We start from the raw sequence: 24,613 nt of genomic DNA on the forward strand, positions 1-24,613 counted from the left end.
ACAGCACTCTGGGAACAGCCTATTTGTTCAGAAATTTCTTTCTGTGTCTTACCCTCTTGCTTGAGGGTGTCAATGATGGCCTTCTGGACAGCAGTCAGGTCGGCAGTCTTACCCATGATTGCGGTTTTGAGTAATGAAACAGGCTGGGAGTTTTTAAAAGCCTCAGGAATCTTTTGCAGGTGTTTAGAGTTAATTAGTTGATTCAGATGATTAGGTTAATAGCTCGTTTAGAGACCCTTTTCATGATATGCTAATTTTTTGAGATAGGAATTTTGGGTTTTCATGAGCTGTATGCCAAAATCATCAGTATTAAAACAATAAAAGACCTGAAATATTTCAGTTGGTGTGAAATATTTCAATTAATCTAAAATATATGAAAGTTTAATTTGTATCATTACATTATGGAAAATATTGAACTTTATCACAATATGCTAATTTATTGAGAAGGACCTGTACATATACACACATATATTATGTAAAACAAAGTCATTTATGTTAGATGTGATTAATCACGATTAATTGATTTGACAGCACTAGTTCAAAAATTACTTTCTTGCTTTCATATGGATTAAATCCTCTCTTTTTAGGGTCCGGCTGGATTGCCTGGCCTAGGAGGCCCTCCAGGACCAAAGGTAAAACAAAATGAAGCTCACATTTTTAGTAAACTAGTGGAAGTGAACTGTGAACAGTGAACTGAGATAAAGATTTGTAGTTATTAATTTTGTGTGTGGCAACATATTGAGCATTTACACCTGTGTTTTTCTAAGGGCGATTCTGCCACCGCTCAGAGTGGTTTGCCTGGTCCTAGGGGTCTGCCAGGCCCCCAAGGTATCAGAGGTGAGCCCGGTGCCGTAGGGCCTCCAGGATCTCTGGGAGAGCGGGTGAGGGTGGAGTTTTTGAAGTGTTTTTATGTGTGGATGCTACCTTATATGTTTTTGACCTTAGTTGACAGTTTGCTCTGTGATGTGTTTCTCTCTCAGGGCTACACAGGTGCTCGTGGGGAGAAAGGGGACAAAGGAGTCAGTGGAGAGACTGGAAAAGATGGCTCCCCGGTGAGTGTACCCTTTTACTGGCCTTAACTGACAATAGAACTTCTCTCTCTTTTTATTTAATTTTACAATAAAACTGTGGTTCTGTTATCTTAGGGAAGTCAAGGAGATCCAGGAAAACAAGGACATGATGGGAAGCCGGTGGGAAACAAATTCCTATTAGCTGTGTTGCCAGTTTTTACTTATTGAAATTGATTTCAGCTGCTTTGTCTAATTAATGTTGATGTTAATTATTAGTTTTAAGGTTAATTAAGGTTAGTTATTTGAACACATATTTAATCCTAAGTATTGAACTTTGGCATGTAACGTGTCCCACACCATCTGTAGATAGTGTGGCTGGTTGTGGAGAACTGTGCTGTTATTTTCTTAAGCGATGAGACAATTTGTGCCTGGTGGATGATAAAACAGGCAAAAAAATAAAAAACAATAAAACAACAACACACACAGACTGACACTAAAGGAGGGACCCAAGGCTTGTCTGTGAACCAGAAAATCATAGAGATTTTGGATGGGCTTTTGTGGGACTAAGTCCAGTAAGTAACCACCAATTAACCAAACAGAATACCCTAGCAACCACCCAAGATATCACAGTAACTGCATAGAAACATCTTTTGCACTGGCAGGCACCACCTTCTGATGATGTCTTATGCATCCTTATGATTTAACAATCATGCATATTGGTATACTATAGTTATGACAAACCATGGTATGGTTAGATTACCAGAGAATGCAACCTTTCATTTGAAGGTTTGGCAATGTTTAGGGAATTCTGCAACACTTTATAATCAGTTTGCTTTTCATCAGTTAAGTCAAATATGTCGTAGTGTAGTAGTCATACAGTATAAAAACATGCTGTCTCAATGAAATGGAGATGAAAAAATTAGCTTTAGTGGAGAGGAAGAGGAGAGTTTACGCTCTCACTCACACATTTATTTATTCTCCTCTGGAGCAGGGTTTGAACGGACTGGCCGGTCCACCAGGCCTACCTGTGAGTAACAGCATCCCAACACGGCAGCCCCTCTTAGGCCTGGGGATTTGCTCCGAGTAGTAGGCCTTGCTGTGAGCACTAGCTGACTTCCTTTGCTTGAGGCTCCATAGATAAACCACACAGAAGTAACAAATGCAGCACTGCTTCTATCCGCTAACCAATCTGTCTCTTCTTTTCCTCCACTCCTTTTTGTAATCCCACTCCATTCATTTTCTAATTCCACTCATTTGTACCATCACACCTCTGCTCTATCTACACTTCCTGTCCCTCCATTCCATCCTCCCTCTCTCTTTAGGGCTTGCCTGGGTTCCCAGGAGTGCTGGGCAGACCGGTAGGTTTTCTGTGGCTGAGATAGGCTGCTTTACTAATAATGGGAAGGAGGCCGTCCTTGTCTGTGTAGTTTGTTTGTGTGTTTGTGAGTTTAAGTCTGTTAGATGATCATATATGTATGGGTTGAAATATACATTGTCTTAAGTCTCTGTAAGCAGTGTAAATGTTTGTAATTTTTATACACTACTGTTCTAAAGTTTATTTTTTTGAATGAATGAAATTAACAATTTTATTCAGCAAAAAAAAACTTCAATTAATGAAAAGTGACACTAAAGACATTTATAATTTTACAAAAGATTTCTATATTTTCAACTGAAGCACCAAATCAGCAAATTAGAATAATTTCTGAAGGATCATGTGACACTGAAGACTAGAGTAATGATGCTGAAAATTCAGCTTTGCCATCACAGGAATAAATAGCATTTTAAATGAGCAATTAATAGCAATTAAATTGTAATAATATTTCAATTACTCTTTTTTACTGTATTTTTGATGAAATCACCAGCCTTTGTAAGCTCAAGAGACTTATTTCAAAAACATTCAGAAAATTGTGCCGGCCCTCAAAGTTGAACAGTAGTGTATGTGTATTCGATGTTTGTGCAGTCGTTGTCAGAAGTATACAGTATGTCTGACCATTCATAGCTTGTCTGTGCTGTTTATCTGTGCATGTGTATGTTTGAGTGTGTCTGTGTGCACTATATTTGTATCAGCCTGCTGTTCATACCAAATGTGTATTTTGCACAGGGGAATCCAGGAGAACCAGGAATAAGAGGACCAACTGTACGTATATTCAGTTATGTACATACTCAAATAAAAATAAAAATATTTCTAACCTTTGGTTTGGAATTTTAGGGTCCGATGGGTGGAAATGGACCCCCAGGGGCTCCTGGTGTGAAGGTAAATACTGCATTATTTCACATAGATCCCAGAATTTCATTCATAGCGGTAATTTCAGATCAACCATAATGGCATGAACCATGTTTATTTTGTCCCTATTTGTGTCCTGATTATTTGTGTATGCATGTCATTTTAGGGTGACCAAGGAGAACCAGGCACTGGAGTTCAAGTAAGTTTTCCAGCTGAGTAGAGATGAACACTTTTCTTCAGGCGATTTGATACACAGCAATGTGTATTTGGAGTTACATAACTAACCCACCAGAGTTTATTCACTCTTTTATATTTTCTCTTCATTCTTCAAGGGCCCTCCTGGACCTCAGGGCAACAGAGGGTTACCTGGACCTGCAGGCACTCCAGGAGCAATAGTAAGATAAAAATGCAATATTGGTGTCTTTCCAACAGCTAAGAGGAGTTTGACCTATGTCTCTCCACAGAGGTCATTAGACAATCTCTGCAGCTTCAGCTTAAAGCCTCTTCACATGCTCTGTTTATCCCTCTGTGTCTTTGGCTTGCCCTTGGATTTTGGCAAAATTACAGTATTTTTCCTCCTCGCGTAGGCCTATTTCAGCAGATACTGCTTAAATATCAGTGTACTGTGGCGTTCAGTAGATCCTGTGGTTATTGCATAGACATCTTGCTCTTATAGAATGTGGTGATTTTTATATTTGTATGTGTAGGGATAAATGCAGCATTTTCTAATGTTTGCAGGGGCCACAAGGACCCCCAGGGCTACCAGGACAAGTGGTGAGTAAATAAACATAACAGACAAACATATATTACAGAGAATTTCATATTACGATAAATGCTCTATTACAAGCTTCCCTCTTCAACCAGTCGGCAAAATGGTGAATCTGAGGCAATGCATAGTTGAGGGTCTGAGCAACAAATGACAAGAGCACTTGACTTTGGATTTGAATAAGTAAATATTGGTTTAACAGTGCCATCAGAACTGCTTCTATGAGGTGCGAGAAAGATTGAAACTGAACCCCCAATTTACTCTTTCGGACTGACACGCTTGGTGCAGTTGTAGGCACAATCCAATTATGATATCGTGATGCATGTATTGCATGAATGAGTATGGTATTTTGAGGTAGTTGGCAGTACCCAGACCTAGTTTATATGAAGTGACTCTCTGTTCTCCTGTTGTCACACACACACACACACACACACACACACACACACACACACACACACACACACACACACACACACACACACACATTTACTAAGCTTTCTAAATAGGGACATTCCATAGACTTCCATTGTTTTTATATACAGTTAGTTGTAGATGCTAAAACCTTCCAAAATGAAGTTTTGTAACTCACCTTTTGGGTGTACATTTTTACCCAAATTATGTAGGTACACACACACGCACACACAGTCTATTCATACAATACATCACACATACTGTTTATACATTCCCTCTGAGATTTAACGCATACATAATCCTACTTGGGGAGGTATTTTTTATTGTGAATATCAATTATTTCTCAATTGTCAAAACAATTGTTGATTACTTGATTGCCAATCTAATCGAAAATGCCAGCCCTTTTGAAGGTTAACCAGAAAATATCATTGCATCACAACAGTTAGTTTGAAGAGTTGAACAGTTGTAGTGCCAATTAAAACAATTTAAAATATTTGTGATGCATTTAGTTGCTTTCATCTTTACTGTAGTGTTTAGAATGTGCTCACATAAACATTTTTGTTTTGTTCTATTTGATTTTCTGTTCTTAAAATGCAGTGTATAGGAATATAGATTTTTTTAAACTGTTTTTATTTAACTTTTTTTATAAACGAAGCATAACTTACATATAATAAATAAACAAACAAACACTGACAACTGTTGCTTGCAACAAATGTAAGGACAAAAGTAGAAGGAAAAATAAATAAAATATAAGGTGCATTTTCTCTTCAAAGAATTCAAATTACCTTTTCTGCACGATGTATACATTAAAATAAACAAAAATGTATTTTATTTGTTTTTTTTATCATGTTTGTGGTAAGTTAAAAAGTCACTTGTTTGAGTAACAAGGTTATCTTTAACATGTTAACATAATGGCATACACAGGGAGAGGGAGGCAAGCCTGGGGTCCCAGGGAGAGATGGTGTTCCAGGGAAAGAGGGCCTGCCAGGATTTCCTGGGAAACAGGTGAGTGATCAGATGCCCTTGACATTAACATGACATATGTGCATTAATTTCATGATCTTCTGCTTCTTTTTTTCATATTTTCTTTGCTTTTTTTCTGTTCTTCCCTACTTAACCGCTTTCTCTTTGTCTAATTATCTCTTTCTGTCACTTACTTTCAGGGTATTGCTGGACCCATAGGCCCCCCAGGACTTAAAGGAGAGCAAGGAGACAGCGGTCCACCAGGAAAGGTGCATCCATATGTGCATCTGCATGTGTGGATTTGCACGTAATGTGTAGTTTGATTGACACTATGCTTTTAATTCCCAACCTGTTCAATTTATCTCTCTCTCCCTTTATTTCCACTTTGTTCTGCAGTCTGTCACCGGACCCCCTGGACTGAAGGGTGAGACGGTAAGTTGTTGCCATGGTTACAACATAGGGAACACTATGTGAAGATCAACCCTTCTCACCTGCTTGAAAGATAATCTCATTTGCAGCAAACATAATGTTAGAGCACCATGTACGTGAGCTCTTCAATAGAGTGTTGACAAAACCCAAATGCCAACTGAGGAGCAGCACAGTATTCAAGTAAACCTCGGACAATCGAAGACTTTCATTTGTTCAAGCCAAGCCATATTTTATTTTACTTTAATCTAATGTTTAATGCCCTTCGATAATCCTTGATTCTGTTTTTTCATACCAATTTTGGTCATTTTTTGACAGTTTCAAACTTCCTATATGCTTTCCATCCAGTTTCATTAATGTCTTTATCATGTTTGCTGGTGTCTTTAAAACAAATCCAACACAAGAAGGTCCACAGTGTTTCATAACACAAATGAACTAACAATTAGTTAACTTAGTTAGTTAACTTAGTTAACTAACAATCTTGAACAGAATTTGAACGAAACAGAAATTGACAATGGGGCAATACAGTGCAACAAGATAAATGTAAAATATTGCTGAGTCTTAAACATTATACATACTAACAAAAGACAAATGTGCTAAAATTAATTACCAATTGTCTGCAAAGTTATATTCAACCAGTCATGACCAGTAATTAAGCAAAATTTCAGCATGATACATGTAGGGATATCAGACTGTAGGGAGTGGACCATTCTACTCACAGAAGTGATGTTGGTAAAAAATACAGAGTAGTTTATCTACCTAGAATAACGCACATTGTTGTCCAGAAGAATTCATATAAAAAAGCTTTCTAGACTTCCATTTTAAGTGCCTTTTTTTTTTATGAGCGACAAGTCAGAATTATTTCAGTCTGATTAATATATTTACCTGTATGTATATGTACTTTCAACATCTAAAAAAATCTGATACAGGGAGTATACTTGTGAAAAGTTTGACCTCCTTTTTCAGCATTCTGCCATATTTATGACACAAATACTCTGTAATTGTGCCTTATTGTGTGTGGGTTTAGTTAGGTACTGGCACTGATGTGCTCCATATATATTTATCACATTTGTTGACAATTATAACAGGACAGGGAAGTAAACTACTGTGGCTCTTGCACATTAAACGCCATGGGCAAAATCCATCACCTGCCTTCACTGTACAGGCAAACACTTCCCGGAGCACCTAATCTGTCAAGAGATCCCATCCACAGTTTCAACTATGATGCAATCTTGATAATATCTGAAAAATATGTACAGCATGTTTTCAGAAATGTGCAGAATGTCCTGGAAAAAACATAAATGGAATAAACATAACTCAAGCATTTGGTAGAGTACCATTTCCCCTGAGAGAAGTGGATGGCTTAACTGCACCGCGCCATGACATAGATTGTAGATAATGCACCATAGATATATTTCTGACATAAATATACCACATCATTAACTCATATCTTTTTGATGATTGTTTAAGGGATCTCCTGGTCAGACATTGCCAGGGGCTGTTGGAGAAAGAGGCCTTCCTGGATTACCAGTGAGTTTCACTCGTTTTGGTCATACAGTATATGTGAGGTTCTGTCCAGCCGACTATTCATTCTGATGTTTTTATCTGTCTTTTTTATGACCCATTATTTATTCTCAAAGTTTTCCATCATATTCTGTCATCAGCCATCATTTATCATTTGTAGTACTAATTCTGAATTCATATTTCATACACGTACTAATTTCTTTTGTGTGCCTGTTTTGTATTTTAGGGCCCAAAAGGAGACAAGGGGCCAGCGGGGATAAAAGGAGAAAGAGTGAGTTCTGTCTGATAATATTATAGAGTGCCGATCTACATTGTGTAGAAATGGAATTTAAAGTGTTATTTACTCACAGGGTACTGCGGGTGATCCTGGAGAGTCTGGGGAAAATGTGAGTTCCTGCATTCACTTCAAAGGCAGAAGCAATGGCACCACCATCCATTTCATCTCCACTATAATACATGCATCCTTAAAAGACTTTTTCACATTTTCTAGGGAATGAGAGGCCCACAAGGGCCCAAAGGTTTGAAAGGTGAGGCAGGCGTGGGGATGACTGGGCCTCCAGGACAACTTGGACCCATCGGCTTAAAGGTCATTGATTAATTTTATTTTGGAGTTGTTATAGAACTGTTGCTGACAAACCTCAAACTCTAAGTGTTAACTTTGACTTGTGGCTCAAATCGAGCTTAAATCGACCACATGGCAATGGTTTTGCTGTCATATAGTCCAGGGGTTCCCAAACTTTTCAGCCCACGACACCCAAAATAAAGGTGCGAGTGATTCGCGACCCCTATATCCTCGGAGGTGGTTAAAGTATACAAACATTGCGTGAAACTGTGCACACGCACTAATAGGCATACTTACAACACAAAATAACACAACAGTCAAAACAACCATTATATTATTTTATATTAAATATTAACATCACCTAATGAGATTGGTGCATAGACGTTGGAACAGGGCCGCCCCCTAAATTTACATAAGTACTAAAAAAACAATACATTTAGAGTTTGTAAAATACACACTGATGTTTATGGAAGAGGTAATTATAATCCTTTCCATTATAATTCGACACGTTTTATTCATATCAGACACCCATTGTGTAAGTAACTTTAATGTTTACTCTATTCTTCCAGTTCACCAGCCACTACTTTTAAGTATTTCGGGAGTGGATGAATTCACATGTTGTGATCCTCTCCCTCGTTCATTTCACCTAGGGGTTCTATTTAATTACCATTTGTTCATTTCATTCATTGCGCCTTGACACCAGTTCAAAACTGAGTCCCAAAAGTCAGCGCAAGAAGCATAACTGTACGTTCACACCGCCGCCGACTTGAGCGGCAAAGAAGCTCTGGCCGCCCTGTCGAGGACGCTTGTCAAAAAGTACGGGGAAGCTTATTGAAGCTTGTTGACGCTTGTTAAAGCTTGTTGACGCTTTTGTCGCTCTGACGTACCAGCATTATGTTCGAGAGAAGAGAAGTGTCACAACATGAAATAAACAGAAAAACAAGCAATACATTGACACTAGAAACCTATTATAATGACAGCATTTTTATATTGCCTATTCCGCATCTCAACGCACGCATACAGCTTGCCACAAAGAACCGGCCAAAGTAAGGATTGTGCATTAAACATTTGAATTGTTTATTAATAAACTAGTGTGTTCTGTCAGTTTTCGGTTAATTTATGAGACGCTCTCCAGTTCACGCGCCGGCGCCTCCGTGTCCTAATTATATTGTCTACTATATTTGCTTTTTATTTATTAATCCAGTCAATTTGTTGATGAAAACATTGATTAAAATGAAGATACAATTTATACAAAACGAAATTTACTTAAAACAAAACTTAATAAGTGGTCAGAATTATGTCTGACCCATTCCAAATGTTGTCCGATATATGGTGACTCAACCACTGATGGACCAAAGAGCGCGGATTTTGAAATTTTGCAGGAAAAACTTGAAATATAAATTCTCAGAAAATGCATTTCATACAATTGAAACGTCTGTTTATTTAGGCCTACTCCGTTAATAAAGGAGTCCGGATATTGGAAAAATATCAGTCCACATGCGTTTTATATTTAATATGAGGGAAATAGACATGCATGCATGCGTGACACAAAAAATCTTTAACCTTTAAGTAGCAAATTATTTTTTAGAAAATTCTACTAGACTAACGTCACTCATAAATCATGAAGTTCCACACATCCACCATCTCTTGAGTTTTATTAAAAATCTTTAACTTTTAGGTAGCAAAATATTTTTTAGTAATTCTGTCAATTACACTTCTGGAAATCATCTCGCGACCCCCCCCTCGCTGTCTCACGACCCCTACTTTGGGAACCCCTGATATAGTCAACCACAGAAAATGTAAAAAAAACTAGTGTGTATATTGAATCGAAGGTTTTTAATCTGTTCCAGGGTGACCCTGGCTTGCCAGGTCCTCTAGGTCCTCCTGGACCACGTGGATTGGATGGGACACCAGGACTGGTAGGACAGAGAGGTGAAGCAGGTCAGCCAGGACCCCCTGGACCACAAGGAGAGAGGGTTAGTTGAGTTACTGCACATACAGAAACAAATGTGACACATATTTAGAATGGCTATTAATACATAAAGAAATGTGTTAAATACCATAAACAAAATTACTTGCTGAAATTGTAGTCTATTGACTGCATCCAGTGATCACAATTCCTCTGATGCCTCTTATTGTTGAAAGGGTCTACAAGGATTTATAGGCAAAACAGGAAACCCAGGAACATCTGGAGCTGATGGACAACCAGGACCCTCTGTAAGAATGTTAAAATCAAATTATGTGTAAACAGGTGTTTCTTTGAGCAAGTATAACTGTGTCTATCCATCAGTGGTATTCAGTGATGTCTTTATCTTCATATTAGGGTACTGCGGGCCTTCCAGGACTCAAGGGCGATAAGGTAATTGATGTGTTACTTGTTAGGTTGCTATTCTTAATTTTTTTAAGAGAATCTGTGCTCCTAATTTAAAAACTTAAGAAGCACAGTCAAAAATGTAGGAGCAGTTAAAATCATGCACAAGTATGCATGAGAAAGGGGAGCTTTTCCACTTAATAGAATTCAAAATTCATGAAAAAGGAGTTTACTTGCTGATAAATCAAATGAAGGCTGCAAAAAATAATAATAAAAAAAGACAACAGTAAAATTACAATACTAATCCTGTATTTATGGCTGTCTTCCTTTTTTTGCTTTCAATCATTAAACCATAGAGCTTTTATTTTTGCAGAAAACTCCTGGAAGACCAAAAGGTTCTCATTTGCTGACAACAGATTTATAAATAATTCTGATTACAAGACGGTTGGCACATGTAATTTTGCGTTTTCAAATGCACGTCATAGGTGACCCAAATCCCCAACACTTAAAGAGTTTGCGTAAAGCAACAAGCCGGGCCTCCGTCCAGGCCTACAGGCCCGGGCTACTTTTGAGGCCTGGTACAAATAAGATATACAATATAAACTTTGCTTTTATAAAGCAAAGTTTATAAAAACTATATATTTATAGTTTCTATAAACTGAGCCTCTCTGAGCCACTGAAAATACCAGATTATGAGCTGCTCACATGTAAATGAACAATATGATGCGTTTCACTCTGAAACATGCATTGCGTCAAACTATAAATGTACATAATTTAATCACAGTCTTTACGATTTTTACTCGCATTTTTCACTTGGCTGGTGTTAATTTATTCATGAGTTCAACTGGTTCAGTCACAACGGTGTGCCTAAACAAGCCCTGGATTGAATCTGTTTAGAGCTGCTTAATCATATATCAGTATATTTTACAATATATAGTACATAGTTCAAAAATTTGAAATATGGTATTTCTTCCTATTTAAATCTGGAAACGACTGAACTGGAGTTCATAACTAAGTGCATATTGTCACTAAGGTAAAATACAGATATACCCAAGACATTCTGAAATGTCTTTTCACTCAAATTTATGTTGATTATATAATTTGTAATGAAATATACAAGCATTTTCAAAAGTGGTACTATTGGACAAGTATTTTTAGAGTACATTACCCCTTTCCTCACTTTCCCCCTCCACATTCAGGGTGAAATTGGAGTAGGAGTGCCAGGTCTGAGAGGAGAGCGTGGAGACCTCGGGCCACGGGTAATGTCCATGACTAATCTATATTATGTTCATTTGCTTGTATGCTCATCAGATAGTGATGGTGGGTGTATCTGTCTAATTTTTTTAGGGAGAAGAAGGTCGGGCTGGAACAGATGGAGAGAGAGGCCCTACTGTAAATATACTCCTTTCTGTTAACAACATTCAGCATTCGCTCATTATTTTTTACCCCACTACATCCTGTTTTCTATACATATTGATGTCAGTCAAACAGAAACAGTCAGTTTCTCTTGATGGGTGTCATTGATCTGAGCCCTCGTCTAGATGTGAAAAGGCTGATGCAGGGATAGAGGTAGCTGTACGAGCACACTGTATTCGTCATACTTTATATTCAGGGCTATGATGTGTTCGTCTCCCACTCGCTGCAATTTCAAAACCATTATGAGTCAAGGCCTTTTGCAGCGCTGTACGTCTTCTATCTACAAATGTACAAGCAAATAAGATTTCTCCTCTACTCATCTGTCTGTCCCACTGACAGGGTCCTTCTGGCAGCAAAGGGAACAGAGGAGATAAGGTGTGTATAACTTGTCGTCTGCTGCTACAATCTGTCTCAGGCTGTCCTTTACTCTGCTAAAAAAAAAAGAAAAATTAGTAACTTTGTCATAGAATACTTTAATTTACATGCAGATGTTTTATGTCATATAAACTTAGAAATAATGTTAAATATACCAATTATTCACAGGGTGAGCAAGGTCCTTCAGGAATTAAAGGCGAAAAGGTGATTTTTTTTTTTAAATATGCATTGATCATCCTGCTTTTTTACACAGCTCCCAGAAATGCTTGATTCTGATTGGTCCATAGCAGTATTTTTTAATAATAACTGCTAAACTTGGCCATTAAACTTGATTATTCTTATATAATAAAATTATTTTAACTTGAAACAAAATTTCATGTGCATTTTATTTATTTTTAGCTGTATAATAAGCAGGACCATGAACAGTCAGCTGGTCATTTTTGCAAAATAAACCCCTACAAGTGTGGTCAGATGTGAAGATGGCGTACCACCCTGATGGGGTTTATTTTGCATATTCGATATACGACATTTTTCTTTTTAAATATTTAATAATATATTTCTGTATTTGATTTTGAATCTTCAAGGGAGATACTGTGCTGGCGGGGGGGGCTCCCGGAGAGAAAGGAGTGAAAGGAGAAACTGTGAGTCAAAATTATTTGATGAAGCTTTGTCAGGTGTTATATCGCTTTTGTGTCACTTTATATAAAAAATTAAAGGCCAATAATGAAGGTTAGGTTGCTGAAGGTCTCTTATCTTTTGTGAACATGTGCCTATGAGAACTGGTCATAAAGCATTTATGTGTGCCTGCCTCAGGATCGATTCTGGAGATTGTTAACGAGTCAGTAGGCAACAGGCTAAAGGCAGATCAATTGGGTTGATGTAAACCCAATCAGTTATATTGAACACTGCTCTCCTCAGGGGGAGCGAGGACCTAAAGGTGCACAGGGTGAAAAGGGTGCAAAAGGACAGGAAGGACCACCAGGAGAACAGGTAAAAATAAATTTTTCTTGTTTTTATGTACAACTACAATATAATGTTGTGATGCCTAAAATCTATTGTAGCATTTAAAACAATTGGTTTTAGACAAAATAGTATATCATTTTAAAATGGGCTATTTAGTAGTTATCAGCCTTAACATGATAAAAAAATACATTATCAGCTTATTGGTATCAGCCACAATTTTAATATTGGTGTATCCCAAATTAAAATGGTTCTTCTCTGTTGATTCATTTTAAAGGTTGCGGTTTCATAACTTTTTATTTGTTTAAATGTTTCTCCTAAAATTCTTTAGGTGAAAGAAATACAGTCACAAATGAGACGTACAGTAAGAGCTATGAAATGTATGTGAATGGCTTTAGAAGGTTTTAGAAGAATCTGAGAAATGTTGAAATCTCTTACTTTTGATTACAGACTTTGTTGAGATTTCTTCTGAAAATCTAGAGAAGATATGTGTCAGATTGCTAGGGTCTCTTCTCAGAAGCAGGAGAGTCAATATGTTTGTTTCATCTCATTACTAATATATGGAAGAAATTTCATTTTTGATTTTTCTTTAATATTTGTAGGGTCTGAGAGGTGAGCCAGGAGAGAGAGGTTCCAGTGGTTTCCAAGGAGCCCGTGGTCCTGGTGGTCAGAAGGTGAAGAATATCTACTCTTCTCTCACAAATGAACATGAATAAACACATGCATATACATGAATACGGTAACGGTTTTAGTCCAAGGATGAAGAAGGTATAAATAACGACAGTCTTTATTAAACATAAACCAACAACTTGAAACAGTAACTTGAAACAAACAATACCGAACAAAGAATGAGTAAAGGACAGGAACTAAATACACATGGTGATGAACTAAATGATGAACAGCTGTGATGATTAAGTTAATATCCATGGTAACTGATTATGGCAGGAAAAGAAGAACAAAGGAACACAGGTGATTAAACAGACTGATACGAAAAGCAAACGAAAGCAAAACTAAGCATAACTTTGATAAATACATTTGGGTGTTTAAAAATTTACATAAATGTGTGCGAACGTCATATTGATCATTTTTTGCTATTCATTTGCAGGGAGAAGCAGGGCAGCCAGGTGTCCCAGGTGAAGCGGTGTGTATTTTTATTCAGATGCCTATAACATCAGTGCATGAATAACACATACAGTCCCCAGACTCAGCTGTTTCCATATGACTACCTCTCATTTTTTTTATCTGTCCTCTACAGGGAACACCTGGTAACGGTGGCCTGCCTGGCATGAGAGGAGAGAAGGGAGAGGTTGGGCACATAGGTCTGCGAGGCCTCAAGGTGTGTGTGTGCATTTTAAATGGTTGTCTGTTTGATTAAAACTCGAACTGACTCTTGCAAGCTTTATCAGTAACCTTGAGGAGCCCTTCAGACCAGATGATCACACTGCTTATAATTCCTCCACAGTCTGGATTCCAGGCCATTGTGTCTGATATTCATCTGCATATGTACCATAGAGCCATCATATCAGTTTTTTGTGTGTGTGTGTATGTGCGTGCATCTGTTGAGAAATTGATTTGTTGAGTGCAGCGAGGCACATGAAAGACTCCTGCGTATGAATCATTCCTCTCAGGGATACATGTGGCGCTGCAGACAGTACTAGCTGCCCTTCAGCCAGCGGCAACATAGACGCACACACTCACATAGCAGATAAGAACTTTTATCTGGATTCAGCATGCCTGATAGACCTCTATCTGTTGTCCCTAATGAGAAAGACAGTAATTGAAGGGTGTGTGTGCTTGTGTGTATGACTGACACATGAATAGTATTTTATTCTTTACAAATAGTTCCTCCCTGGGAGCTTTTCTCTAGTGTCATTACTCCCTGTCACATTGAATGATTGACAGATTGACTGAGCTTTAATTGCTTACAGGGAGAACGAGGCTCCAAGGGTTTTTGTGGACCAAGCGGACAAAAGGGAGACAAGGTGAGTAATAAAGAGAGCTTGAGGAAAGTTTGTGTTGTGTCGCAATATTTTGCTGGGAGTCATGAATTTTGTCTGTTAATAGGGAGATAATGGGATTAATGGCAGACCAGGATTGCCGGGGAGGAAAGGAGAGCAGGTACGTACACACATTAATTTGTGTGTGAGGTGCATGTGAATCCTGCTGTTATCTTTGTTTGAATGTTTTATTTCAGGGTGAAGTCGGGTCTCAAGGTCCCACAGGAAGTCCAGGGAAGGAGGGGCTCATTGGAGCCAAGGTAAAACATCTGAGGTCTGAGATTATATTGAATAATAGGGTAGGGTTGTTATAATACAAACATTCACAATTCTTGATCAATTATTAAACCACAGTAAAACTGCCATTCAAGTTTTTTTTTAAAGACATTAATACATTTATTCAGCAAAGATGATAGTAAAGGCATTCATAATGTAACAAAAGATTTCTATTTCAAATAAACGCTGTTCTTTTGAACTTTCATCAAAGAATCCTATATCCAGCATAACTGTTTTTTTATATTTGACAATGAGAAATGTTACTTGACATCGGATCATGTTAAGATGATTTCTGGAGGATCAGAAGACACTTCAGCTTTGCTATCAAGAGAAATAAATTCCGATTTAGAATATATTAGAATAGAAAAAAAAAGTTTTACTGTATTTTTGATTTAAAAAAAACGTCCTTGGTGGACATATTTATTTCAAACATAAATAATCTTAGTGCATATTACAAAAACTGTGAATGTAATGGGTGCATACCAGCATTTTATCACAGTTGGCAGTCTGTACTACTGATACTGTATCTTATTATTATTGTATTTTTATCATCTTAATATTGATTGGTACCAACCAGAGCATGTGAGCGGAGCAGTGTGATGCTCCAATTAATATTCCGCTGTGGAGGAAATATTACTGCTCACATGCTCTGGTACCAACATATCAATACTTTTAACAACCCTACTGAATAAGCAAGTGGACAACAAAATGGTTGAAACTGTTTTACAGTAACATAGAACTACATAATTTGTAGTCCTTGTAATTATAAAAAAAAGTGGAACAGGTGCAATGAAACTTTAAACAAACTGCGTAACATTTATCTGTTGATGTCCAGGGTGACAGAGGCTTTGATGGAGTTTTGGGGCCAAAGGGAACACAGGGAGAGAAAGGTGAACGGGTGAGTATGCAAACCACTTTAACTCCCTGCTGTTTAAATCTAATGCTGTTGATCTAAGTAAAGAACAGACTTATTAGTTGTTCCTCTTGCTTTCTTTAGGGCCCATCTGGTATCCCAGGCCCTCCTGGTCAGAGAGGTGTGGATGGACCCCCTGGTCTAACAGGCCCTCAAGGACCTGCTGGAGGTAAAGGTCCAGAGGGTCTGCAGGGACAAAAGGTATCAAACTTACTCTCTACAACTGTGTATGTGCAAAGGGACATAATCATGGAGGTCATATCATCGTTTCAATGGATTCGTTTTTCATGGGTGGGGTGGTGGGTGTCTTCGAGATATTGGACCACACATGATTAAAATATGCCTTTTAAATTAGAATATATTACAACAAAACAAAATTTTCACCTACATTACAAATGTGCATGTTCTACATTTAAAAAAGAATACACATCACTGTAACAATCTGGGCTCATTTTTTACATAATAACCTGTGGTTCAACAAACAAGTGAGTAATCAGCAGATTCAGTGAGGATGTTCCAATTTAGATCATGATTCAGACCATTTACGCTGTTCTTTTCAGACTGATTTGCCAACTGTTTGAGAGATATCTTATTGAGTGTTTTTCTCTCAACACAGTAAAATTCTCAAGTTAATTTTTTTATTTTAATTTGTTTTATTTTGCTGTGATGTGTGTGTATGTAGTGCAGTGCAGAGCAATGCTCCTGAATAGTGCTGCAGGAAACCCTGATTCATATGCACAAGGAGCAAGGTTAGTTCATCATATGTGAGGTATTGAATATTTATTATAGGGAGAAAGAGGTCCTGCAGGCCCTGCTATGGTTGGTCCACGTGGGATACCAGGGATCCCAGGAGAGAGAGGGGAACAGGTGACTATACACGTAATCTACCTCTGCATTGATTCCATATACATGTCATTGCTAAATGTGTCTCTTTGTGTTTATGTATCAGGGTGAGATAGGCTCTGATGGACCTAAAGGAGACAGAGGAGAACCAGGCATGACGGTCAGAACAAACAGACTTTTACGATTCATGACTTATTGTAATGTTATTCATTATTTATTCTTCTACCTGAGCCTCACATTGAACCCTCAAGATAAGTAAGAATGACTCAAGGGCTGGTCACATCTTTCTTTATTCTTTAAAGGAGGATGAGATTCGGGGTTATGTTCGAACTGAGATGAACCTGCATTGTGGTGAGTGGATCTTTGATTATTGTAATTTATCTCCATCTATAACAATTTTCCATCACCATCAATGACCGTTTCACTTCATGAAGTCATGAAATCTACATGAATCATCTACAACGAACGACTTTCTTTTTTGGTGCACTGAAAGAAAAAATTCTGTTTCGACATTGTTTTAAACTTTTGTCCGCCTCATCAGTGGAAAACTCAATTTGTTGTCTGGCTCCTTTGTGATATAGAACAGCTGGGTAAATGATAAATGTGATAGTCAATCCCTGACCTTTTTTTCATTCAATTCTTTTACAGAAGTAAAATGAGATGCAAATTCTGGTTAATGTTGAATTTCTCTCTTGTGTATCTTTAAATTCATATCTCTTTCCCTTTCTCTTTTTCCCTAAGCTTGTGGAGGTAAGTTGTGACTTATATAGTCTCAATACAGCTACATTTTCCTATCATTGCATCACCAACTCGTGTCCACGCAGTACACTAACAGTAACCTTGTGTGATGTGGTCTCAGTCTGTATAAAACTTGTTGAGCACGTTTGTGAGAATTTCTGGTTTGTGTCCACATGGCTAAACTTTTTTTTTTTTTTTGTGCATGCAAAATTGTTAGTGCATGCAAAAATGTAGTACATTTTGAGTACATCTTCACACACATGAATGCCTGTTGTGTGCGTTCTATGATGGGGTTTGCTGTCTTGCATTTGTGTAATTCGTTGTGGGCTTATTCTCAGGTGTTCAGGACGTTCAGATACCTGTAGCAGTGCAGACTTACCGAAGTCGCTCCTCCACGTCCCCCGAGCGCTCACTAACCCGAGGGGACGAGGAGGGTGAGTCCTATCCTCAATTCGTCCTGCTATTTGTCTATCCACTTCTCTTCTAAGCTAAAAAAAAATCCTATCACTCTGTCCCATATTTATTACTTTCTTGAAAGGACTAGTTTAAAGAAATAGTTCTCCCAAAAATGAAAATTCTGTCATCATTTACTCAACCATCTCTCATTCCAGGACTTTTTCTCATCTGTGGAACACAAAAGTACATATTTTGAAGAATGTTCACGCAGAAAATATTAATTAATAAAACATAAAGATTACAATAACATTTCATTACTGTTCCTTACACTTAAAGCTCCAGTAGGTAGCTTTTGTAAACAAATTATAAATGTTTAATGTATAAATTATGTCCTGAAAGAAGAATATGAGACACATAATCTGTGAAAAAAATCAAGCTCCTCTGGCTCCTCCCTGTGGTCCTATTGCCATTTGCAGAAATACACCGCTCCCGGTCAGAAACAACCAATCAAAGCCAGGAGGAATGTCTTAGCAGTGTCAATCACGCTCGTATACGCGCTGATCACCCCTCTCTTGCACAGCGCGAGCGCGTACCGTCGTTCGTGACTCTCCTTTTCGAACTCGTTCATTCAAATGAACGAATCTTTTTTCGAGTCATTTCGTTCATTCAACGAACGAAATGACTCGACAAAAGATTCGTTCATTTGGATGAACGAGTTCGAACAGGATCACGAACGTGCATCACAGAACAGAGCAAGGCGAGCATTTGTGCTTACAAAACTTAAAGTTTTTTATTTATTTTTGAAATGACCGATCGTTTCGCTAGATAAGACCCTTATTCATCGTCTGGTATCGTTTAAAACCCTTTGAAGCTGCGCTGAAACTGTCATTTGGTCCTTGAAACGTTTGTGTCCTATTGAAGTCCATTATATGGAGAAAAAGCCTGGAATGTTTTCATCAAAAACCTTAATTTCTTTTCGACTGAAGAAAGAAAGACATTCTGGATGACATGGGAGTGAGTAAATTATCAGCAAAAGTTTTTTTTTAAAGTGAACTAATCCTTTAACGTTATCTTAGTAGCTATTTATAACTTATAGAAAGAGTGCAACCTTATAAAGTTACATGTATTGCAAAATACATAATGATTTGAGGACCAAGTTTGTAGTCAAAGTATGGGCAGGCCATAGTCAATGTAAAGCATATTGTTGATGTTTCGTCCCTATTAGTGAATGTTCCATAACTGTTTATAATCCGCCGTCATCGGTGGTCCTGCTTACCAGCCTGCGCGTTCACGGCAGGCTCCGCTGTGGGGGAGGAGCTGTGGAGGGAGGGCTGTAGCGCAGCAGAGAGCAAGGGGGTGGGACCCGTAAGTTGTGCTTGTTCAAATTTTCAGGTTAAGTCAACATTTTCTCAAAACTCCCTACTGCAGCTTTAAAGTGCACTTTGTAATGTCAAATTAAAGGTTTTACTTTAAAGTACATTATAAATCATTAATTTTATAATATTTTGTTGTGCTCTTAAAAAGTACACTTCTTTTAATGTTTAATTTATTATTTTAACTGTAGTGTTATTCCATATTGCATTCAAAGTTAATATATTTTAAATTTAAATTGCGTCTTCATTACAAATATGTTTATTACAAATATATTTAAATAAACGACATACAAATTTTAATAGAAAGGATATTAAAGTATATTTTAGTTTACCATGCTTGTCAGTTCATTCAGCAGACAGTGCACTAACCACATTTCAACAAACAATAGAGGTCATTATGAAATTACATGTAAAAATTTATTTTTTACCCACTCAATTTAAGCTACCTGTATTTAATATAAATTTAAATTATAATACTTTTACATGTCCAAAACATTACATTATTCACACTTAAGTATATATTTTTAAGTATATTTCCATAAGGACTTTTTTGTTTTATGCTAAAGTGCACGCAGTACCAACATTCCTCAAACTATCTCATTATCATGTTCCATAGAAGAATGTACTGTAAGTCATACAGGTTTGGAACAACATGAGGGTGAGTAAAAGATGACAATAATGAATTTTCCTCTTTAAACTACCCCTTTAAACAGAAACTATGTTTCGGCCATGAAAATAAGTGGGATCTGTTAAATAGATGCTTGTATTTAACATTATGCAGTTGCACATGTACATCGATTGCTTCAAACTACGATATTCCAGCATTCTAAACTCTGATATCCAAAAGCTTTCTTTATTTGTGTATCCTTGCACAATTTTTTGCAGGTCCAAAGCTACGTGTTGTGATGAACACAAATGATCCAGACTATGAGCACATTTACTCTATAGAGACCTATGATGATGACGCTCCAATGGTGGAGATTGCGGACTACGACACCACTGTCAATAAAAGCGAGGGTATGGCTTTTTTCTTCTTCAGAAAATGTGTAATTGTATGTGCAGGCACAGAATAATATATTGATATTTTGGTAGGTCAAACAGTCTCTGTTGATTCATTAAAAGCTGAAAGGACAAAAAGAGAGGTGAAAGGTGAAGGTAAGCCATCACTCGTGATGTTGCATGTTGGAATAATAGCTTTACTGTGGAAATAACAATGTTGATGGTGCATATTTTAATAATACATTCTTCACATTTTTACTGCTTTTCCATGTTATTGTTGGGGAGAGAATACTTAGAAATGCTATCTGTAGGAATGTATTAAACTTTTGCTTTGTTGATGTCACTGTCTTCAAACCCCTAACAGAACTGATGATGGATTATCATAATTTTGTACTCTGTAATTGCTGCACACTATTGTTCTTTGCTGTTCTCACTTCCTGTTGTTTCTCTGTGTATCTGCTGCATGATGTAAACCCGCTGACTCATCTGCATGACAGCTCTTAGTATTAGATTGCAAGCAGCTGTCCCGCCACAAAAAGAGCTGGATATTTCTACAGATCTCTGTGGCATTCTCAACTATAGAGATGCCATAATGACAAGTTTAAGAGTTGAATCTTCCTTGTGTGCATTTAATGACCCGCCTCCGCCATATTGTTCAATTTGCATTAATTCAGGATATATAAATGTGTTGATTACGAAATGTTTCTGCATACAGAAATATTGGATGTAGCTGAAAAAGCTAAATCTGTAAATTAGTGGTAGGTGTTCACATACTTTTGGCCATGTAGTTGAAAATTTTGGAGTCGGATTTTGTAATGTTTTTGAAAACCCGCTCCCCAATACTGCATTTATTTGATTAAAATACAGAGAAACAGTTATATTGTGAATATCATTACAACTTACCCTTAATTTCGATGGTCCACTTTAGGCATTCTATATGTAACTTTACTACTACATGTCAACTTACACTCGTTAGATTATTAGTAGGCTTTTAGGTTAGGGTTAGGTGTTAAGGTTCATGTTAGTGGAATAATTTTGATGTAGTTGCATAGTTACTTCTAGTTATTAGAATGTCTGTTGGGGGATCATCAAAATAAAGTGCAAGTAGATATTAAGCAGACAGTCTACTAATACTCTGACTGGTAGTTGACATGTAGCTGAGAACTTACTTATAGTTAGCAGAATGTCTAAAGTGGACTAAAGTATTATCGAAATAAAGTGTTACCAGCTGTTCTCTTTTTTTAACATTTTAAAATGTAATTTATTCCTTTGAATTTTCCACGCCATTACTCCAGTCTTAAGTGTCACATGATCCTTCAGAAATAATTCTAAAATGCTGATTCTGTGCACAAGAAACATTTCTTATTGTTGTTATCTGTTATTTTTGATCGAATATTTGTATTGATTTATTTTTTACTTCATCGGAATGGTACGAAACTTGGTAAAAGTTTTGGCACTTGCAATGTGAACACGCAAAAAAATTATGGACATGATTCACAAAGGTTAAATGGTCCTGAAAAAAATATGAAAAATGACTACATTGGAAAATAATGGGAGATGAATTTAATATAGTGATAATTTTTGTACTGCGGCCAAACAGAATCTTACTGAAAGCTAATTTTTGAGATATCAAGCTCAAATTTGGAGCACAACTGGTTTAGATGTATGTCTTTGGTTTTTCTTGCAGTTTTAGAGTAAAATGTGTTTTTTAAAATATAGATTTCATGTAAAAATTGAAAATAGTATTTTTGTGCAATTTTTTCATAACAATAAACGTAAAATTCTGCAGCTTTTAGTAAATTTTTTCACTTGAGTCTGTGCTTTTAAAAGCATTCAAGATTTACGACAGTTTATGTTGGAAATAAAAATTTCAGGTCTATGCTCAAAACATGAATAAATGGATTATAACTACTGCGTAAATATAATGTAGTACCGTAAAATCCCCTAAAAATACAAAATATTAAATAAAAAACATTATCAAACTAAAATATAGTACATTCCTTTCATTGAAATGAAAAATATCTGTCATTTTTGAGCGCCACGTGAAGAGCACCAGAGGGTTAATATTTTTCTGTAAACCGTTATACCGAAACCGTTTTTTCAGGATTATTTGATAGATATCAAGTTAAATGCATTTTTAATCATTTAAATAGAAATCTTTTGTAACCTAAATGGCTTTACTGTCACTTCTTATCAATCGAATGCATCCTTGCTGAATAAAAAAAAAAAATCCTCCTGACTTTCAACCACTGAACCATTCCTTCATGTGTTTTTAGACTCTTGCATCTTGCCCATGGAAGAGGGTGATTGTTCCCGGTTTACTCTTCGCTGGTACTTTAACTCTCAGGTGGGCGCCTGTAGACCTTTTATCTACAGCGGCTGTGGAGGGAATGCTAATCGCTATTTACAGAAGGAAGAATGTGAGAAACTCTGTCTGCAACAGTGAGAAGGTACATTGACACGCACTGGGCTGAAGGTGACACGGTGCATTAATGCATATTTGTTCATAAATTATTAATTGGATTGGATCGGATAGAGATAAGATTTTGCACTGCATCTATCTATAAGAGGTTTTCCTTACAATCCTGTCTATTCTGTTATAGAATTGTGTTTTAGCTTGAAGACAAGAGCTGACTGTAAATGGATCTCGAACTCATCAACAATATAAAACCTAAACCTCAGTGCTGAACTCTGCCATCATGCACAAGAGATCGAGGTAAAGATGGATGTCAACACCTTTTCCTCAATGGGACAAGCAAATTTTAAATATTGATCAGATCTTAAAGATCTTTTTCTTGTTTATTTATTTTGTGTCTGTTGAGCTGCCAAACATCTGTTAATCTTGCTGCCAGTCTAGATTCATCTAGATATATTGTATTACAGGCAAAGGTAAAATAGAAGCCTTGTTTATAACATAACATACTGTCCATGTACGGATCAACAAAAACATTTAGGTAATTAAGTTTATATGCAAATGTACATGTACGTTAGTCCAGTTAGTCACAGCATACCACATTATCTTTCATTTCTCACTTAATCCTTGATGCCATATTTACACCCACTGACATTTTCTCAGGTGCTAAAAACAGAAACAAGAATTCTTAAAGAATTGATCTTAGACTCGTTCTTAGAATAAGTCTATGCTGTACAAAATTGTACTGTAAATGTAGATCTGTATTTTTATCTGCTTGAAAAGGAGAATGAATGTTCTTTCATTATCAGATGTTGCATGGTTACGTGGACAAATGGTGCTATTTTTAAAGATATTTTTATATTGTTGATTGATTTTTTTATTGTTTTCATGTATTTCATTGATTATATTCAGTATTTGTGTTCCATTTTAGTATATGGATTACATCAGACTTGGTCATTTAAAGTGATGGAGCAGTTTACATTTTTTTTGCACAAGACAAACCCTGTCTGCCAGCTTTAATAGCACATAAAAAGTTTCCATGTATACATTCATACATTGTAAAGTGATCAGTCTTTTTTTCGTTTTCAACATTTGCTTGGAATAAACATTGATATTGATATTTAAAGGGAAAAATAAACATGAGACTAGACAAAATGTTCATTGGATTGTAATGAACAAGTCTGAATTTAATGGTGTTGGAGCTCTCACTTTTACTATACTAAGACTAGCCTTATATGGCAACTAGAGCCTCATTAAAAGGTCAGTAACCACCTGGAGTTTATACAAAACTACATAGTTTCTCTTTATTCTCTCATTGTTAATTTGCTGTCACTCTATGGTTGTTTGTGCATCAATCCTTGTTACACATCTGATGATTCAGTAATGATTCTAGACCATCTTGTTAAGATGCCAACGAACACTCATTACTACTGTTTCAGGGCTGTCAATCAAACACTGTTTTCATATTCATTTCTACTCATATTTATTCATTGACTGCATTGTAGCCTGTCCATCTGTTAGGGTATTTTGTTTTATACTCTCAAACCTGCTTAATAACAAATCGTTTGAGTGCCAGTCTATATTTTTATTCTGTAACTTAGAGGAATCCTTCATTGTGCCTTTTAATGAGTTTATGTAAGTCACTGACAACTGTGCATCAAATTTGAGGCTATGCAGTGTATATATATATATATATATATATATATATAGCCTCTTA

The 24,613-nt window shown here is 36.8% G+C and overlaps 1 protein-coding gene across 1 annotated transcript in view; it reads left to right on the forward strand.

The window, feature by feature from the left end:
- col7a1 (collagen, type VII, alpha 1) overlaps nt 1-24,051 on the forward strand; it is a 72,705-nt gene extending 48,654 nt beyond the window's left edge. Inside the window, exons 78-119 of the mRNA XM_077198314.1 lie at nt 588-632; nt 768-881; nt 981-1,052; nt 1,146-1,190; nt 2,333-2,368; nt 3,112-3,147; nt 3,220-3,264; nt 3,401-3,433; nt 3,567-3,629; nt 3,973-4,008; nt 5,336-5,416; nt 5,575-5,643; nt 5,771-5,806; nt 7,271-7,330; nt 7,551-7,595; nt 7,675-7,710; nt 7,815-7,910; nt 9,737-9,862; nt 10,032-10,103; nt 10,210-10,245; nt 11,397-11,456; nt 11,545-11,589; nt 11,953-11,988; nt 12,157-12,192; nt 12,573-12,629; nt 12,907-12,978; nt 13,551-13,622; nt 14,054-14,089; nt 14,204-14,284; nt 14,877-14,930; nt 15,013-15,066; nt 15,143-15,205; nt 16,057-16,119; nt 16,219-16,335; nt 16,924-17,001; nt 17,084-17,137; nt 17,280-17,332; nt 18,054-18,149; nt 20,370-20,501; nt 20,577-20,639; nt 22,760-22,933; nt 23,087-24,051. Of these exons, the coding sequence (XP_077054429.1) occupies nt 588-632; nt 768-881; nt 981-1,052; nt 1,146-1,190; nt 2,333-2,368; nt 3,112-3,147; nt 3,220-3,264; nt 3,401-3,433; nt 3,567-3,629; nt 3,973-4,008; nt 5,336-5,416; nt 5,575-5,643; nt 5,771-5,806; nt 7,271-7,330; nt 7,551-7,595; nt 7,675-7,710; nt 7,815-7,910; nt 9,737-9,862; nt 10,032-10,103; nt 10,210-10,245; nt 11,397-11,456; nt 11,545-11,589; nt 11,953-11,988; nt 12,157-12,192; nt 12,573-12,629; nt 12,907-12,978; nt 13,551-13,622; nt 14,054-14,089; nt 14,204-14,284; nt 14,877-14,930; nt 15,013-15,066; nt 15,143-15,205; nt 16,057-16,119; nt 16,219-16,335; nt 16,924-17,001; nt 17,084-17,137; nt 17,280-17,332; nt 18,054-18,149; nt 20,370-20,403 (2,343 nt within the window). The 3' untranslated portion in view covers nt 20,404-20,501; nt 20,577-20,639; nt 22,760-22,933; nt 23,087-24,051. The remainder of the gene's footprint in view (nt 1-587; nt 633-767; nt 882-980; nt 1,053-1,145; nt 1,191-2,332; nt 2,369-3,111; nt 3,148-3,219; nt 3,265-3,400; nt 3,434-3,566; nt 3,630-3,972; nt 4,009-5,335; nt 5,417-5,574; nt 5,644-5,770; nt 5,807-7,270; nt 7,331-7,550; nt 7,596-7,674; nt 7,711-7,814; nt 7,911-9,736; nt 9,863-10,031; nt 10,104-10,209; nt 10,246-11,396; nt 11,457-11,544; nt 11,590-11,952; nt 11,989-12,156; nt 12,193-12,572; nt 12,630-12,906; nt 12,979-13,550; nt 13,623-14,053; nt 14,090-14,203; nt 14,285-14,876; nt 14,931-15,012; nt 15,067-15,142; nt 15,206-16,056; nt 16,120-16,218; nt 16,336-16,923; nt 17,002-17,083; nt 17,138-17,279; nt 17,333-18,053; nt 18,150-20,369; nt 20,502-20,576; nt 20,640-22,759; nt 22,934-23,086) is intronic.
- The last annotated feature ends 562 nt before the right edge of the window (nt 24,052-24,613 follow it).

The sequence above is a fragment of the Siphateles boraxobius genome, unplaced genomic scaffold (assembly GCF_051911475.1).
Source record: "Siphateles boraxobius isolate OS27281-9 unplaced genomic scaffold, OSU_SipBor_1 41, whole genome shotgun sequence".
Lineage (NCBI taxonomy): Eukaryota > Metazoa > Chordata > Actinopteri > Cypriniformes > Leuciscidae > Siphateles > Siphateles boraxobius.